Raw genomic sequence first — 15,848 nt, forward strand, 5'->3', positions numbered from 1 at the left:
AATTCAAACTGGCTTAAAACCAGTCTATCCTTGGTCTTCTTGGGAAGATTCTCTGGGTACTTAACTCCCTTTCACCAAGTAGGCTCTGGAAATTTTGGCTGCAAAGGAACTTTTACTTTTTATCCTTCGTAAATCTACTTATTTGATATGAGATCATTTTAATCTATAAGAAAATGCTATAAGAAAGGTACTACAAATGATAAGATTTATGTTTGTTCTTGAAAGATATTAAAGTACAGCTACAAAGTAGATGCCCAAAAATCTGGCAAATTTGTATTTAAGAAATAAAGTATTTTCAATTAGTACTAAATAATAAAGACCTATAAAAGGAATTATTGTAGAATAAAAATAATGAGTAGCTATGTGTCAGTATTAGCATCAGTGGTCATCGTTCTGTTCATAGAGTTAGGCAGTTTTACAGATTGAAAGGGTGTTTTCTTTGGAAATTACAGTGTTAAAATAGATCAAGAGAAAAAAACGAAGAAAATGCATAATGAGATCAAGCAGAAAGCTATTAGTGGATTTATATCATTCTATAAGTATCTTTTTTTAATAACTATCTTAACTACTAGAAGAAAGACTTCTGCATAACCAAATATGGCAGGGAAAGGATAGAAGACTATAGTTGTATTATGATGGTATGGGAAAGCCCTTTATCCTCAGTACCAGCGCCAGAAGGAAATATTGGCAATATAACAGACATGTTTCTTAATATATGAGGAATGAATATAAATCGGTTATTTTTAAGGGTTTGTTTTAATGGAAAATATGTAACAGTACAAATGTGTGAAAATTGTTCAACCGTAATAATAATTTTTTAAATACTAACTAAAACCTCAGTGAGATACACTTTTCCAGTTATCATATTGGAGAAAAGGTCTAAAAATGAATAATATCTTGCATTTAAAAGAATAGAGTGTACACTATGATAATTTGGAAGTTGCAGTGTGACATTTTTGCATAAACATAGGAAAACCAGGAAGAATACACGTTTGTTGTTACTAAAAGTAAAAGGAAAGGGTGCTGAAGTGGCTACCTTCCCAATCCATATCTAGAATTTACTTTTTTTTTTTTTTTGCAAAAGCAAATGCGTTTTATTTTACAAATAATTGACAATCATCATCATTTCATTTTTCCTTTTCCTTTTAGTTTCCGCTTGAGCTCTTTAATATAGTTCTCCTGGGGGCCGGCCCGGTGGTGCAGTGGTTGAATGCGTGCATTCCACTTTGTCGGCCCAGGGTTCGCCGGTTTAGATCCTCGGTGTAGACATGGCACCACTTGTCAAGCAGTGCTGTGGTAGGCATCCCACATATAAAGCAGAGGAAGATGGGCATGGATGTTAGCTCAGGGCCAGTCTTCCTCAGCAAAAAGAGGAGGATTGGCAGCAGTTAGCTCAGGGCTAATCTTCCTCAAAAAAAAAAGTTCTTCTGCATAGCAGAAAATAGTTTGCAGCTCCTGCCCTGCAGATGTTTTTCAGATTGTAGTGGAGACAAAAGAATTTTATCCACTAGCCTGACATACGCTTCGTCACAGAAATACTTACCTCTGCCCTGGGTTCTTTCAGCAACTCCCGCAACTCCACCCGTGTCTCAGTCAGTTCAGACCAAAGGACACATGGAAACCTAAGGATTCCACTCTATAAATCCTAGTACATTTAGTCTTTTAAATGTCTAGGTTTTGGGTTTTTGTTTTTTTTTTTTGAGGAAGATTAGCCCTGAGCAAACTACTGCCAATCCTCCTCTTTTTGGTGAGGAAGACTGGCCCTGAGCTAACATCCATGCCCATCTTCCTCTGCTTTATATATGGGATGCCTACCACAGCATGGCTTGCCAAGCAGTGCCATGTCCGCACCCGGGATCCGAATCGGTGAACCCCAGGCTGCCGAGAAGTAGAACATGCGAACTTAACCGCTGCACCACTGGGGTGGCCCTAAATTTCTGTTTTATGAAATAAGCTAAAATTTGCCTATGACTAATGGTTGAAGTATTTATTTGGGGTCTTATACCAATACTGTTTTATATCTTTAGTAAGAAAATGACACATAAGAATTAATTGTTTAATGTGGCCTTTTTCTTTTTAAAGATTGGTACCTGAGCTAACATCTGTTGCCAATCTTCTTTTTTCTTCTTCTTCATCTTCTCCCCAAAGGCCCCCAGTACATAGTTGTATATTCTAGTTGTAAGTCCTTCTGGTTGTGCTATGTGGGATGCCGCCTCGGCATGGCTTGATGAGTGGTGCCAGGTCCATGCCCAGGATCTGAACCAGCGAAACCCTGAGCTGCAGGAGCTGAGCGCGCAAACTTAACTAGTCAGCCACAGGCCCAGCTCGTTACCAATATTTTTTATATTTTATTTTTTTGAGGAAGATTAGGCCTGAGCTAGCTGCTGCCAATCCTCCTCTTTTTGCTGAGGAAGACTGGCCCTGAGCTAACATCCGTGCCCATCTTCCTCTACTTTATATGTGGGATGCCTACCACAGCATGGCTTGCCAAGCGGTGCCATGTCTGCACCCGGGATCTGAACCGGCGAACCCCAGGCCGCCAAAGTGGAATGTGGGAACTTAACTGCTGTGCCACCAGGCCGGCCCCTGACCAATATTTTTAAACCTTTCCGTAAACCATAAAAATGAGCCGTATGTGTAAAAAGTTTTCAAATATAAGTGACATATGGAAAATAGATACTTTCATAGTTTTTCTATTGATCATAAACTAAGGATATTTTTTCTATTAGTCTTTTCACAGTAAATATGTGACTTAAAACCTTATATTTTCATTAAAATAAAAGAAATCCTTCATATTTAGACACTGTGCCCCCTATTTTCTCCTGGTTTGAGTTTTATACGATTTCCCGTTTCTGAGCCATGGGGTGGGTTCACTGCAGAGCTGCCAGACCTTTTTTTTTTTTTTTTTTTTCCAAGCAAGAAAATACCATCATGAAATTCCTCCTCTTTCCCTCCTCCCTCCCCTCTTTCTCTTTCTTTGCGTCGTTGACCAGGCATCACTAATTACCATTTAAGGATAAAATAATTCGCCTTTCTGGTGTCAGCAAAAGGACATTCAAAACCTCCACTTTTGATTTTGGAAACAAAAGAAATGCATTTCACATTTTTTCTTCCAAAATCCTTTTCAGAAGTGACTGTATGTGTGTGATCGTGTGTTGTTTTTAATTTGAAGGAAAGACCAAGGAGTGCAGTGGAACAGCTCTGTTTGGCCGAAACTAGTCGACCTCGGATGACTGTGGAAGAGCAGATGGAAAGAATCAGGAGACACCAGCAAGCATGCTTAAGGGAAAAGAAAAAGGGACTAAACATCATTGGTGCTTTAGACCCGTCACCCTTACAGAGTCCTTCAAGTGCGAGGGACCATCCATTCAGGGTTGCCCAGGTAGGTATATCAATTGCTTTCCATCATTCCTGTGTGTACATCTACTGTCACTTGACTCTTAGAATCATCGAGTTATATGATTGATGGGTTGTAGATGTCTACAATATATACAACTATTTTGTATTTTTTAACTCTTATAATAATAAGCTAAGACAGGTTAGTAAAGTGGAATTAGCCCTAGGTTCAAAAAACCAGAGCTATATTACTTGTTGGATGCCGTTGGACCAGTTATAGACTTCATCTCTACTCTAAGTAGCATAATGATACAGTCTGCCGCATCTACTTCACAGAGAGACTAAGAAGATAAAAGTGCTTTCAGCAAATGTTAAATGCCATGCAGGTCACCAAGACATTCCCCAATTCCCCTCCCAATAAAATGTATATTGCTCTGTGTCCTAATTTAACATGACCTAAATTGTAGGAGGAGAGAGCTTCTAAGTCAAAGTTCTAAGTCTACTGCTCATCACATCTCACCTTGAGCCTTGTGATGTGACACCATTCCATTTCTTCTTATTTGTTTGTTACCGCAATTTGTAAATACAGAGACTAGTGAACTTTTTCAGTGGCTTCTGTCTGGTCTATGCCTGTGAGTAAGCATGCATCAGCTGAAAGGGCTTCACTGTCTTCACAGAAGTCCTCTTTCCGTCAATCAAGAGCAGGCACTGCTCCTGGAGATTCAACAGATTAACAGTTGAATAACTCTCCATCCTGCAGATTACAAAACGGATGGTTAAAATAAAAGAGATGAGAAGAAAAAGTGTGTGGCATACTAGTATATATATACACATACATGTATAAATTTCTTTTGATTTTCATAAGGAAACTGTGTGAGTGAAGATCCAGGTTTCTGGGCTTTTTTTTTTTTCCAAAATTAACAGGTGTTATCTAAAAACTATACATGGCTTCATCGTATGAATCTAAAAATGCTGTATGTCTTTTGGACAGACTCGAAGGAGGGATGATAACATTAAGGAAGTGGACACTGTTATTAAAGAAAATAATGTGAAGCCAGATGATGAAGCTCCTGCAGCAGAAATTGTTCGACTAAAAGAAACTGAGCCTCCAAATGCGGATTTCAGCAAAGAGGTAGAGAGATTATTTCAGGACAGATATTCCAAAGGGGTAGATTTTTGAAGATGAGATCAAGTGGTAAGATTGAAAATAAAGTTATGTTTCATCGCGTCACAGAGGCCATAGCTCGAAGTGAAATGATAGGTTTCCTTTTAAGTTGATGTATTCAGCCATGTCAAAAAAATGGGTTAATCAGAAATTTAAAACATGGTCAATCAACACTGGAATAAATTACTGTTAAGCTGGTTAAAGAATCTTGTGTCCCAAAGCAGCTAGCTATTAGCAAAGTGCATTATCCCTTTGGGCAGATAGCTTTTTGTATCCTAGGAGTAAAGAATGTTCATATTTTTAATATATTTGAATCTAAATTTATATTTCAGTAAATATTTGACAGGGTATAATTTTTTAATAAATTTTTATTTTTGAATTATTTTAGGTTACTAATAAATATTAAATGTAGTAAGAATGCTTTGCAAATTTTTCTTATTCTGTAGTCTCAAAAAACTGAAAACGCTTTTTATGAAACACTTTTCAAACCTGAACCAAATGGAGTAAATTCTGAAGAAGTGGTGGATAAAGAAAGAAACAAAGAAAAAATGCCTGAGGATGTTTCTTACAGGTAATAATTAGGGAAAATGGACAAAGGAATTATTCACAAAATTGTATAACTGCTTAAATATGGTGAACTTCAGGGGCCAGCCCTGTGGCCAAGTGGTTAAGTTTGCACACACTCCACTTCAGTAGCCTGAGTTCTCACTGGTTTGGATCCTGGGCACAGACCTAGCACTGCTCATCAGGCCATGCCATGGCAGAGCCCCACATGCCACAACTAGAAGGACCTGCAACCTGGGGCCAGCCCAGTGGCGCAGCAATTAAATGCGCACGTTCTGCTTGGGTGGCCTGGGGTTCACTGGTTCGCGTCCCAGGTGCGGACATGGCACCACTTGGCACACCATGCTGTGGTAGGCGTCCCACATAGAAAGTAGAGGAAGATGGGCATGGATGTTAGCTCAGGGCCAGTCTTCCTCAGCAAAAAGAGGGGGATTGGCAGCAGTTAGTTCAGGGCTAATCTTCCTCAAAAAAGAAGGACCTGAAACCAGAACATTCAACTGTGTACTGGGAGCCTTTGGGGAGAAGAAGAAGAAAAAGAAAAGAAGAAGATTGGCAACAGATGTTAGCTCAGGTGCCAATCTTTAAAAAAAAAAAAAAAAAATGTTGAACTTCAGAGTCAATAAGTCTTGGATCCCAGTCTCATCTTAGCTACTTAGGAGCTGTAGGATCTTGAGCAGTTTACATAACCTTCCTAAGCTCCAGCCTCCTCACTTGTAAAAATGGGGATAATAATAGTTATCTGTCTCACAAATGTGCTGTAATGCTTAAATAAGAAAATATTAACACTGTCCTTAGCACCTAGGAAGTATTCTGTAATACCTGTAAAAAAAAAAAAAAAAATGCCAACGGTACATAAGCTGTAACAAAGTAACCACCCCACTGTTGCCTACCTAATGATAGACATTGATCATAAGTGTAAGTTGTCTGAGAAATGCTCCAAAAATTGCAGTGATTTGCTATTAATTTTTTAGCTGTATTTAACTAGCCTTCTTAAGTCTATATCCTTAATCTCATCCTCCATTAAAAAACAATTTCCAGAGGCTAGCCCAGTGGCATAGTGATTAAGTTCATGCACTTCAGTGGCCCAGGGTTCACTGGTTCAGATCCCAGGTGGAGACCTACACACCACTCATCAAGCCATGCTGTGGCGGCATCCCACATACAACACAGAGGAAGACTGGCACAGGTGTTAGCTCAGGGACCATCTTCCTCAAGGAAAAAGAGGAAGATTGGCAACAGATGTTAGCTCAGGGCCAACCGTCCTCACAAAAAAAAATTACCAGAGCTGGAAAAGACAAATACTGTGTTTTGATGTTGTTAGGAATGCTTTTCTCTCTTCAGTGAATAGCAAGATTGAATTTGAAAAATATTTGGCAATAGCTGATAAGAAAAAGATCTCTACTCTTTTGTTAATTCAAGTCACTGAGACAGCCTGTTAATTCGATAGTGCGTGACCCCCACCTAACGAAGTATCACTTGCCCACCTTCCCCCAAAAACCTGAATTCAATCAAGCCTCGAAATTATATCAGTTAGTAAAAAATATGAGAGATACATTCGTCAAAATCCAGAATATAGGACAAATAAACCAGGTGCTTTCACAAATAAGTGGCAAAAAATAAAAGGGGGTGTAGGGTGGGGTCTTTTAGGTTAAAGTAAAATTTAAGAGACTTGTTGGGCAAATACAACGTACAGACTTTGGATCCCGATTCAAACAGATAACTCTAAAATGATACTATGAAGCAATCAGGAAAATTTGAGCACTGACTGGAAATTTGATGATATTAAGGTATTGTAAATGCAGACTGAGGTATTGAATGATATGTCAGGAGTCTGCTCTAAAATAATTTGGAGAATAGGGAACTGGGGCTTTAGATGAAACAAGATTGGTGAAATGTGGATAATTATTAAAGTTGAGTGACAGGTTTCATATATTATTTGTTCTAATTTTTTTTTTTTTTAAGATTTTATTTTTCCTTTTTCTCCCCGAAGCCCCCCGGTAGATAGTTGTATATCTTTAGTTGTGGGTCCTTCTAGTTGTGGCATGTGGGATGCCGCCTCAGTGTGGCCTGATGAGCGGTGCCATGTCCAAGCCCAGAATCTGAACCAGCAAAACCCTGGGCTGCCACAGCGGAATGCGAGAACTTAACCACTCGGACACGGGGCCGGCCCCTGCTCTAATTTTTTTTATGTTTGAAATTTCCGTAAAAAAGGGGGAAAAGCAGAAAAGAGATTAATTACAAACTAAATATAGATGGTGGCATCTTTTCCATATGGCTAAAAATTTTTGTAACAATAAATTGGAAGAAAAAACTTAATTGCATTCTATAACAACAAATTTTAAAACATCAATCTGTTTTCATTAGCCCTCAGGATGAGACACAGATCACAAATCATAAAGCGGAAGGCCACCCTGAAGAAGATACAAAAGATGATATTCCTGAGCAGGAAGAAACTGCTATTTCTTATGACGGGTCTCCTGAGGCTTCTAGAGGAAATCAAGCAATGGCAGGTACATACGGTACATCTCATCATTTTCCCACTGGTGCTTCCTCTGAACCCTGAGTTGATTTCCCATGTGGCGCTTCTATCAAGAGAGCCGCCTAAGTACTGTGACTGCAGATGCATCAGCCCTTGCCTTCCCACGTGCACCTTCAGGGATGCAGCTGGACAAAGGAGGGAAGGGACCCTGCCTCGCCAGCTAGGTCCACACGGTCTGGCCTGGCTTGGGGATCAGTTCCTTCTTTTTTTCTTTTTTTCATCTTAACCTTAATACTACTGTAACTTTTTTCTGATTAGAAGATCTTTCAGCACTTGGAAATTTGACCTGTTTCTCTGAGGCTGGATTCTCAGAGTGTTCACAGGTTTGTGAACACTTTGTTTCCTGCCAGTTTGGAAACTGTGGAGGACTTAATATATTATCTCAACTGGTAGAATGGCTTGGCTTGCTCTAGCCCCGACTATAATCCACATCTGGGTTTTTCTTTGATAGAAGATCGTGATCCATAGCATGTTAAAAAAATTAAATTATCTATGCTATTCTTCTGTCATAGTTTTTGGACTCTTCACACATCTTTTTTTCCTCTCTTTATGATTTTTGGCCAGGGGGAGGAATGAGGGATCATACCAAGAGTGCATATTATCAGCTTTGCTTCTCATAGTCCATAAGCAAAAAACCATTCTTAGTAATCGTTCCTCTCCCCATGGCCCCCCCAACCTTTTGCAGAATGAAATTCAATTACAGTCAGGTGTCACTTAACGACGAGGGTATGTTCTAAGAAATGCGTTGTTAGGCAATTTCATTGTTGTGCGAACATCACAGAGTGTACTTATGCAAAACCAAATGGTATAGCCTCCTACACACCCAGGCTATGTGGTACTAATCTGATGGGACGCCCGTCGTACGTGCGGTCTCTGATTGACTGAAACGTCATTGTGTGGCCGATAGCTGTGTTCGGGACTGTTCTTCTTGGGAAGAGCATGGGGTTCTGGCAGAGCATTTTCTGTACTGTATACACATATAACATGCAAATTTATATCATCAGTCATGTTCCCTTGTAACCAATGTTAAGCATTTTTTCCTTTGCCTTTCGCTTATAAGGCAGTGTGCACACAAATTCTCACCTTTTTTTTTTTTTTTAATTGTCACTGACCACTTTTGGTTATTGGTATGGCAGGTCTGGGTAAAGTGGTATGTGGGTGTATTAAAACCACAACTTTTTTTTTCGTTTTTTTTTTTTTGAGGAAGATCAGCTCTGAGCTAACGTACACCACCAATCCTCCTCTTTTTGCCAAGGAAGATTGGCCCTGGGCTAACATCCATGCCCATCTTCCTCGATTTTATATTTGGGACGCCTACCACAGTGTGGCTTGATAAGCAATGCATAAGTCCACACCAGGGATCTAAACCAGCAAACCCTGCGCCACCGAAGCAGAGCACGTGAACTTAACCGCTACACCACTAGGCTGGCCCCAAAAACCACAACATTTAACAGTCTGTAATATTTAGCTGCATAGAAGTAGAAAAGCTTTTAAAAGTGAGACCAAACAGAAGTGATTCACTGACAGACACTCGAAAATTAACCTTAAAGCAAAAAAAAAAATTATTATTTTAATTTTCAGTTTTATTGAAATATAATTGATATATAACATTGTATAAGTTTAAGGTGTACCAGGAAGACAAATTTTTAAAGAGTCTTCAAGAGATATTTCATACTGAATAGTCAATTGCCAGATTAGAAAATAACAGAATCCTGGGGGCTGGCCCCATGGCCGAGCGGTTAAGTTCACTCGTTCTGCTTTGGCAGCTCAGAATTTTGCCAGTTCGGATCCTGGGCGCGGACATGGCACCGCTCATCAGGCCATGCTGAGGCGGCGTCCTGATTACCACAGCAAGAAGGACCCACAATATATACACAACCATGTACTAGGGGGCTTTGGGGAGAAAAAGAAAAAATAAAATGTTTAAAAAAGGAAAGAACAGAATCCAGATACAACTATTAATTCCTTCTCAAAACACGTTCTTATTTTGTGGCACAGCATCAGAATTTCCTTCTCCAAATGTGTCCTAAAGGTTTTTCCCTTCTCGCATTTTCTTGGTGTGTTTCAGTGAAAAGTCTGCCCCCGTCTCCTGAGTCCTCGGCATCACCAGTTCCATCCACTCAGCCGCAGCTCACAGAAGGATCCCATTTCATGTGTGTGTAGTCTCAGAAAAAGTACGTTGTTTCCCTTTGCATTTGTGCTTCCCTGTTTTTTACTCATTTGTTGTTTTAGTGAAGAAAAACTGAGATTAATTCTGGACTACGCATTAGGGGTAGTTGGCAGAGCAAGTAGGCCGTGTCTTTGAACCCTGGGCAGTAACTCAGATTTCCAACATTAGCCCTTCCAGGGATTTGCTCCGTGACAGCGTTTTCTCTGTCTCTTATTTCATCATCCGTAAAAACAGCGGAATGCAGAGGGTACGGCCTGTGCCAAGACAAGCCTCACGGTGCTTTGCAGCTGTGCTCCCACTTAACGTCCCTTTCCATCGTTGGATCGGAGAATTCTGGTTAAGTCATTACGTGTTGATTGAGTAATGTGTTTTACCATGAGCGTGACATATCTACCGCATTGGGAGTTTGTTAATTATTTTACAGGACAAAGAAACGTTTATGGTATAGTCACTAGATGGAATATTAAAATCTTTAAGATGTACAGAAATTATTTCTAAATAATTAATTTTTTTTAAGTCAGGGAAGTAGCTGCTGAAAAAGCCGTGGGTGGGTACAAGGAGAAGGAGGGAGCCTTTCTTGAACAGTGCTCCTTAGGCCACAGTTTTAGAACTGAGAATAATTTCCTAAGGTCTTGCTTTGAAACGTTATAGACAGTTGCTAAATTTTCCCTGTGCTTTTGTACTTATAGCTATACACGTTTTTTACTTTTCAGAAAAGCTGTGAGGTATGGTGTGAGCATTTTATGCCATTTTCTGCATGTTTTCCCTCAGTATCTACAAGATCTAGTGATATTTGGCGCCTTGGGCTCACCACTGATTTCTGTTAAACAGTCATAAGCAGCGAAAACACAGACGTTACACGCATTATTACTAATGTATTCTTTGATTTTTAGATTCTCAAATGAGTACAAACGTTAATTTGACTAAGTTTATCCAGTAGTGCTTATTTTCTAGAATCTACTTCTAGTCGCACCTTTTTGTAGCAGTTACAATCTCTGTCCTCTTATTCATCCAGAAGGGTTTATGTTTAACTGTCTTGTCGTATTTGTAACTTTTATTCGAGATTATGTCCACTGGGAGCCTGGAAGAGGCCTTTGCTGTCCGTGGGTATCCATGCAGGATTGATGTCCTTTTTGGAGTTGAAAACCACCTATTTGTTAGAGTCTTACCCATGTCTTGCCTTTGTCACTCATGTATTTAAACTTTTAACTTAGTCCATTCAGAAGTGACAGTTGCCACTAGTGACAGAATTACACCAGACATAAGAGTGATAAACATTAGGGCCAGCCCAGTGGCGCAATGGTTAGGTGCACACGTTCTGCTTCTCGGCATCCTGGGGTTCGCCGGCTCAGATCCCGGGTGCAGACGTGGCACATCTTGGCAAAAGCCATGCAGTGGTAGGCGTCCCATATATAAAGTAGAGGAAGATGGGTACGGATGTTAGCTCAGGGCTGGTCTTCCTCAGCAAAAAAAAAAAAAAAAAAAGGATTGGCAGCAGTTAGCACAGGGCTAACCTTCCTCAAAAAAAAAAAAAAAAGAGTGATAAACACTGTGCTTGTTGGATTCCTCCTGTGCAAGGAGTTGACCGATGGCTTCTGTCTGTCTTAGTGGATAAGTGTACATTCAGAGCCACTCTCGTTAGCTTTTGGTTCAATAAACAGGTTACAATTCAGTGTACACAGACCATACTGATAATAAAGAATGTTCATAGTTAACACTCGAGCACATTTCCAGGTTCCTTAAGTTGTTATTATTAGATTTTGTTTTGTTTACTCTCATTCCAGGAGCCAGTGGCCTTACACACTGGAATGAGGTACAGTTATTGCCGGATATTTTCAAGCCTTTTGGCGTGCAGCCAGCACAAACAACTAGTGGTGCTCAAACTTGTATTATTTGATATCTTCTCACTGTGTCTATGTCATCTCTCTGAGCTGGTAGTTTTGGCAGGAAACTTAGGAAAGTTTTACAAACGACATCACTATGTAGGCAGCTCAGTATTTTACAACATAGTTTAGTGAAGTTAGCAGATCTTTACTCATTTGTTGATCTTTTGGATTCAGCCACAATTTGGGGCACTTTTTTAAATTCTGAATTGCTATTTAATTGCATTACGTTTCTTTGCTTTGTGAATCAACCTTATGGAAATGAAGAGAAAATGTCCTTTAATTGTGTTCTGTTTTCAGATTTTCATGGCCATGCTTGTCAATTCTATTGTTAGAGACAAGGTCCCCCAAATTACTTTAGGAAATGGTCATTCATTCTCTTTGCAGGTGTCAAAGTAATTGTCCCTCTCGTTATTTTTCAGCTACACTGACTTCTGTTGAAACCATTCAGAGCTGAGGACATGGACCTTCGGCAATGTGAGAAGATATTGTACAGTATATTTTTAATCTATGAAATTCATAGTTCTGATGCTTTTGGCCACAGAGCATCGTTTTATCACTTCTGGAAAATGTTTATTCCAAAACAGCTTTAACGGCCCATATGTGCACTCCATAATCTCAAGGTTATTATTCTGACGCCAGCTTGCTGCTATGATTTCAGAGCACATAAGTAAAGGTGCTTTTAATGTGCGGTCTACAGCCAGTGCTTACTCAGTTACTGATTTCCAGATTTTGATGTTTCTGAAGTCGAGGTGGATTTATATTTCTTTTTGCTTTTCAGTACATAATTTAGTTATTATTTCCAACAAAGCTTGTTTCCTTTTTTTTTTCCTTCCCATTTTGGCTCCTGCAATGCTTTGTTTCACACTTGATTTGTAAAAATTTTATATATATATTTAAAATGTGCCATTTTATTATTGCTAAGTGAAGTATGTCCCGTTTTCTGCTATAATTATTTCTCAGTCAGATTGCAATGTCAGCAGTTACTGCCATACTCTTGTCGGCTTAAACACAAATGTTACGCTTACTGTTTCTTAAAAAACAATTTAAAATGTAGGTATTTTGAAGCACTGGGCTTCTCCTTCATTGGAATAGATGTGTACAGCAATAAGCAAGTTTTCAAATCCAGTACTTAGTTTATGTACAAATGTAATTATGTTCATTGTGTATATATTATACAATGAGCACATGTAATGTAAGTATTAAAGGCTACTTACTACTGTTTAAATGCAAATGTTCATATCTCATTTCTTTTTTATCATGTTAAATAAATGTTGATGTTCTTAAATCACTCGTGTTAGAATTTTTGCTCTTTCTATCTAAAATGGAAAGTCTGAGACTTAAAGAGACTTCTAGGTGAAAAAGTCGTCTGTTAATCTTATTGACAGCATCATAAAAGGACCTTTCCTGTCACCCGGTCCCGCTCTCCCATGTCAAAGTTAAGGGACTTGACGCTCCGAGAGATAAATTGACCTGGCCACAATCACGTTACAGTTAATGACAGAATTTGGACCAGAATAAAGTTTTTCTGACTTTTTCTCTAAGGCCATCAGCTCAGCACGGCTGGGCAAATTTCGTTGTGTGAAGTCTTCTACGCCTATTTCTCTTTGTTTCCGTGTTGTAGAAAGCGGCTTCCAGCATCTGCAGTCTCGCTCTGCTTAGTGGATTGGACTTGGAGAGAGGTGTATAGAGCAGAGAGGGTTATTTCTCTGACATGGGTAACTAAAAACCGTTTCATCGTCATAAGCAGGGCCCTCGGAGATCATTTTCTCTTACAATACATTCTTTGCAGATGCTCACGCTCTTCAGAATCAATTACATTTTCTTCCCTCTCTAACCTTTTGTTCATGCTATATATTGTTCCCAGGGTACAAGGAAATTTGATGCTTTTGGATTCCTATATAAAATGGCTGAAACTAAATTGGCCCTGGTCAGTCCTTTTTTTTTTCCCTCCCCATGCTATATTAAAGAGGATTTAGATTTAATTCAAATTGCAGATGTATAAAAATTCATCTTCTCCGAACGGAAACACACAAAATGAAATGCAGATAGATCCGGTCTGTATTGTAGGAGGTGAATGAAAAGAGAGGTTAAAACGGAAGGAGAGCGCTTAGCTCTCTGCATCAACATAAATTGTTTACACATATCAGCTTTATCTAAAGACGTCACACACAAGTCTTCTCAAAGGAAATAGTCAACAGATTATTACTTCCCTTCAGTCAAGACACAGTTATTTTTACAGGCCTTTTGTCAGTGTGTTGGCGGGGAGAGTTGCTGTTAGTCTTTGGGTTTTGTTTGTTTTTTTTGTGGGGCTTTTGTCTTTATATTGATTATTGTGTGTGTGTGGTGTATGTTACTTTGGTTTTATTAAGCGCAGCATTTTTTATCTATTTCAAGAGGGAAAAGTGTCCCATACTGGGATACCTGGAAGCCTTGGGGGTTGGGAGAAAGCAGCATGAAGTAGTTGTAACTCTAGTCAACGTTTCAAAAAGCCGAGTGAAAATCGTGTGTCTACAAACGATAAGTCAGCACAGGTATTTGTTACAGGCTCTAGTCAAAGGGACCACTAGTTTCAAAAATTTGAACTAGATCAGTACTTTCTCTCTCACCTAAAGCTCACCTTCCCCAACTCCCCTGTCTTGGTAGGGAGGCGTGCAGAGAGCCCAGAAGTAGGGAGGCTCCTGGTGAGGAGGATGGACAGGCTGCTCAGGCCATGACTCCACGTACGGGGACTGCCACGGAGCCTCCGCTCGGGCGTGGAAGCAAGCTCCATAGTTGAGTGCGTGCCCTGTCAGGCTGGCTGCTCTGTCAGCACATCCGTGTGCCCCACACTCACCTGCCCCTAATCTATGGGAAGTTGACAGTCATACTCTTAGGGTGTTCAAAAGTTTAACAGATAACCATAAACAAGTGGTCTGCAAACTTTTTTGCTTGCATACCCACAAAGTAATTTTAAAAATTATGTACTCCTGGGGCTGGCCCCGTGGCCGAGTGGTTAAGTTCGTGCGCTCCGCTGCAGGCGGCCCAGTGTTTCGTTGGTTCGAATCCTGGGCACGGACATGGCACTGCTCATCAAACCACGCTGAGGCAGCGTCCCACATGCCGCAACTAGAAGAACCCACAACAAAGAATACACAACTATGTACTGGGGGGCTTTGGGAAAAAAAATAAAAAATAAAAATAAAAAAAAAATTATGTACTCCTTTGCTAACTTTCAATTTGACATCTGCAGTTTTTCAGAAGTTCAAATAGTTGAAAAGGGTACAGTTTTTAGCATCCTGTAAATATTGACTTTTAAAATAAAACTGTTACATCAGTTTTTTAAAATGTATCCAACAGGGGCTGGCCCAGTGGCATAGCAGTTAAGTGTGCGCGTTCCACTTTGCGGCCCAGGGTTTGCCAATTCGGATCCTGGGTGCCGACATGGCACCACTTGGCAAGCCATGCTGTGGTAGGCATCCCACATAGAAAGTAGAGGAAGATGAGCATGGATGTTAGCTCAAGGCCAGTCTTCTTCAGCAAAAAGAGGAGGATTGGCAGCAGTTAGCTCAGGGCTAATCTTCCTCAAAAAAGAAAGAAGAAAAAAAGTATCCAACAGGGGCGGGCCCCGTGGCCGAGTGGTTAAGTTTATGCACTCCACTTTGGCAGCCTGGGGTTTCGCCAGTTCAATCCTGGGCATGGACATGGCACTGCTCATCAAGCCATGCTGAGGCGGCATCCCACATGCCACAACTAGAAGGACCCACAGCTAAAAAGTACACAACTATGTACCGGGGGCTTTGGGAAGAAAAAGGAAAAATAAAATCTTTAAAATGTATCCAACAGAATCTAAATACTCTTGACACTTCCATCATCCATTTTTAAAAGACGCAAGCAGGCTTTTTTTAATAAGATAGTTTACATCATTCCTTTTTCTCCTTGAACTTATGTTTCCATTTTACTTTCCCCATCATACTTGATCACAACAAATTATGATACATTAAATCTAACTTTTTTTTTTGAGGAAGATCAGCCCTGAGCTAACTGCTGCCAATCCTCTTTTTGCTGAGGAAGACTGGCCCTGAGCTAACATCCGTGCCCATCTTCCTCTACTTTATATGTGGGACGCCTACCACAGCATGGCTTGACAAGCAGTGCCATGTCCACACCCGGGATCTGAACCGGCGAATCCCTGGCCACCAAGAAGCAAAA

The 15,848-nt window shown here is 40.1% G+C and overlaps 1 protein-coding gene across 34 annotated transcripts in view; it reads left to right on the plus strand.

The window, feature by feature from the left end:
• Positions 1-12,945, plus strand: part of PLEKHA5 (pleckstrin homology domain containing A5) — a 231,116-nt gene extending 218,171 nt beyond the window's left edge. For 30 of the 34 annotated variants that reach the window (XR_011439987.1, XR_011439988.1, XM_023643201.2 and 27 more), the window contains 6 exons: positions 3,173-3,382; positions 4,328-4,468; positions 4,948-5,072; positions 7,430-7,575; positions 9,673-9,778; positions 12,080-12,945. Coding sequence is in view for 32 of the 34 variants with exons in the window: in XM_023643201.2 (XP_023498969.1) it covers positions 3,173-3,382; positions 4,328-4,468; positions 4,948-5,072; positions 7,430-7,575; positions 9,673-9,767 (717 nt within the window). In the remaining 2 variants the exon portion in view is untranslated. The remainder of the gene's footprint in view (positions 1-3,172; positions 3,383-4,327; positions 4,469-4,947; positions 5,073-7,429; positions 7,576-9,672; positions 9,779-12,079) is intronic. The other 4 variants (XM_070270990.1, XM_070270994.1, XM_070271003.1 and 1 more) reach the window with 1 other exon arrangement.
• Positions 12,946-15,848: the final 2,903 nt, after the last annotated feature.

This window comes from Equus caballus, chromosome 6 (genome assembly GCF_041296265.1).
Source record: "Equus caballus isolate H_3958 breed thoroughbred chromosome 6, TB-T2T, whole genome shotgun sequence".
Taxonomy (NCBI): Eukaryota; Metazoa; Chordata; class Mammalia; order Perissodactyla; family Equidae; genus Equus; species Equus caballus.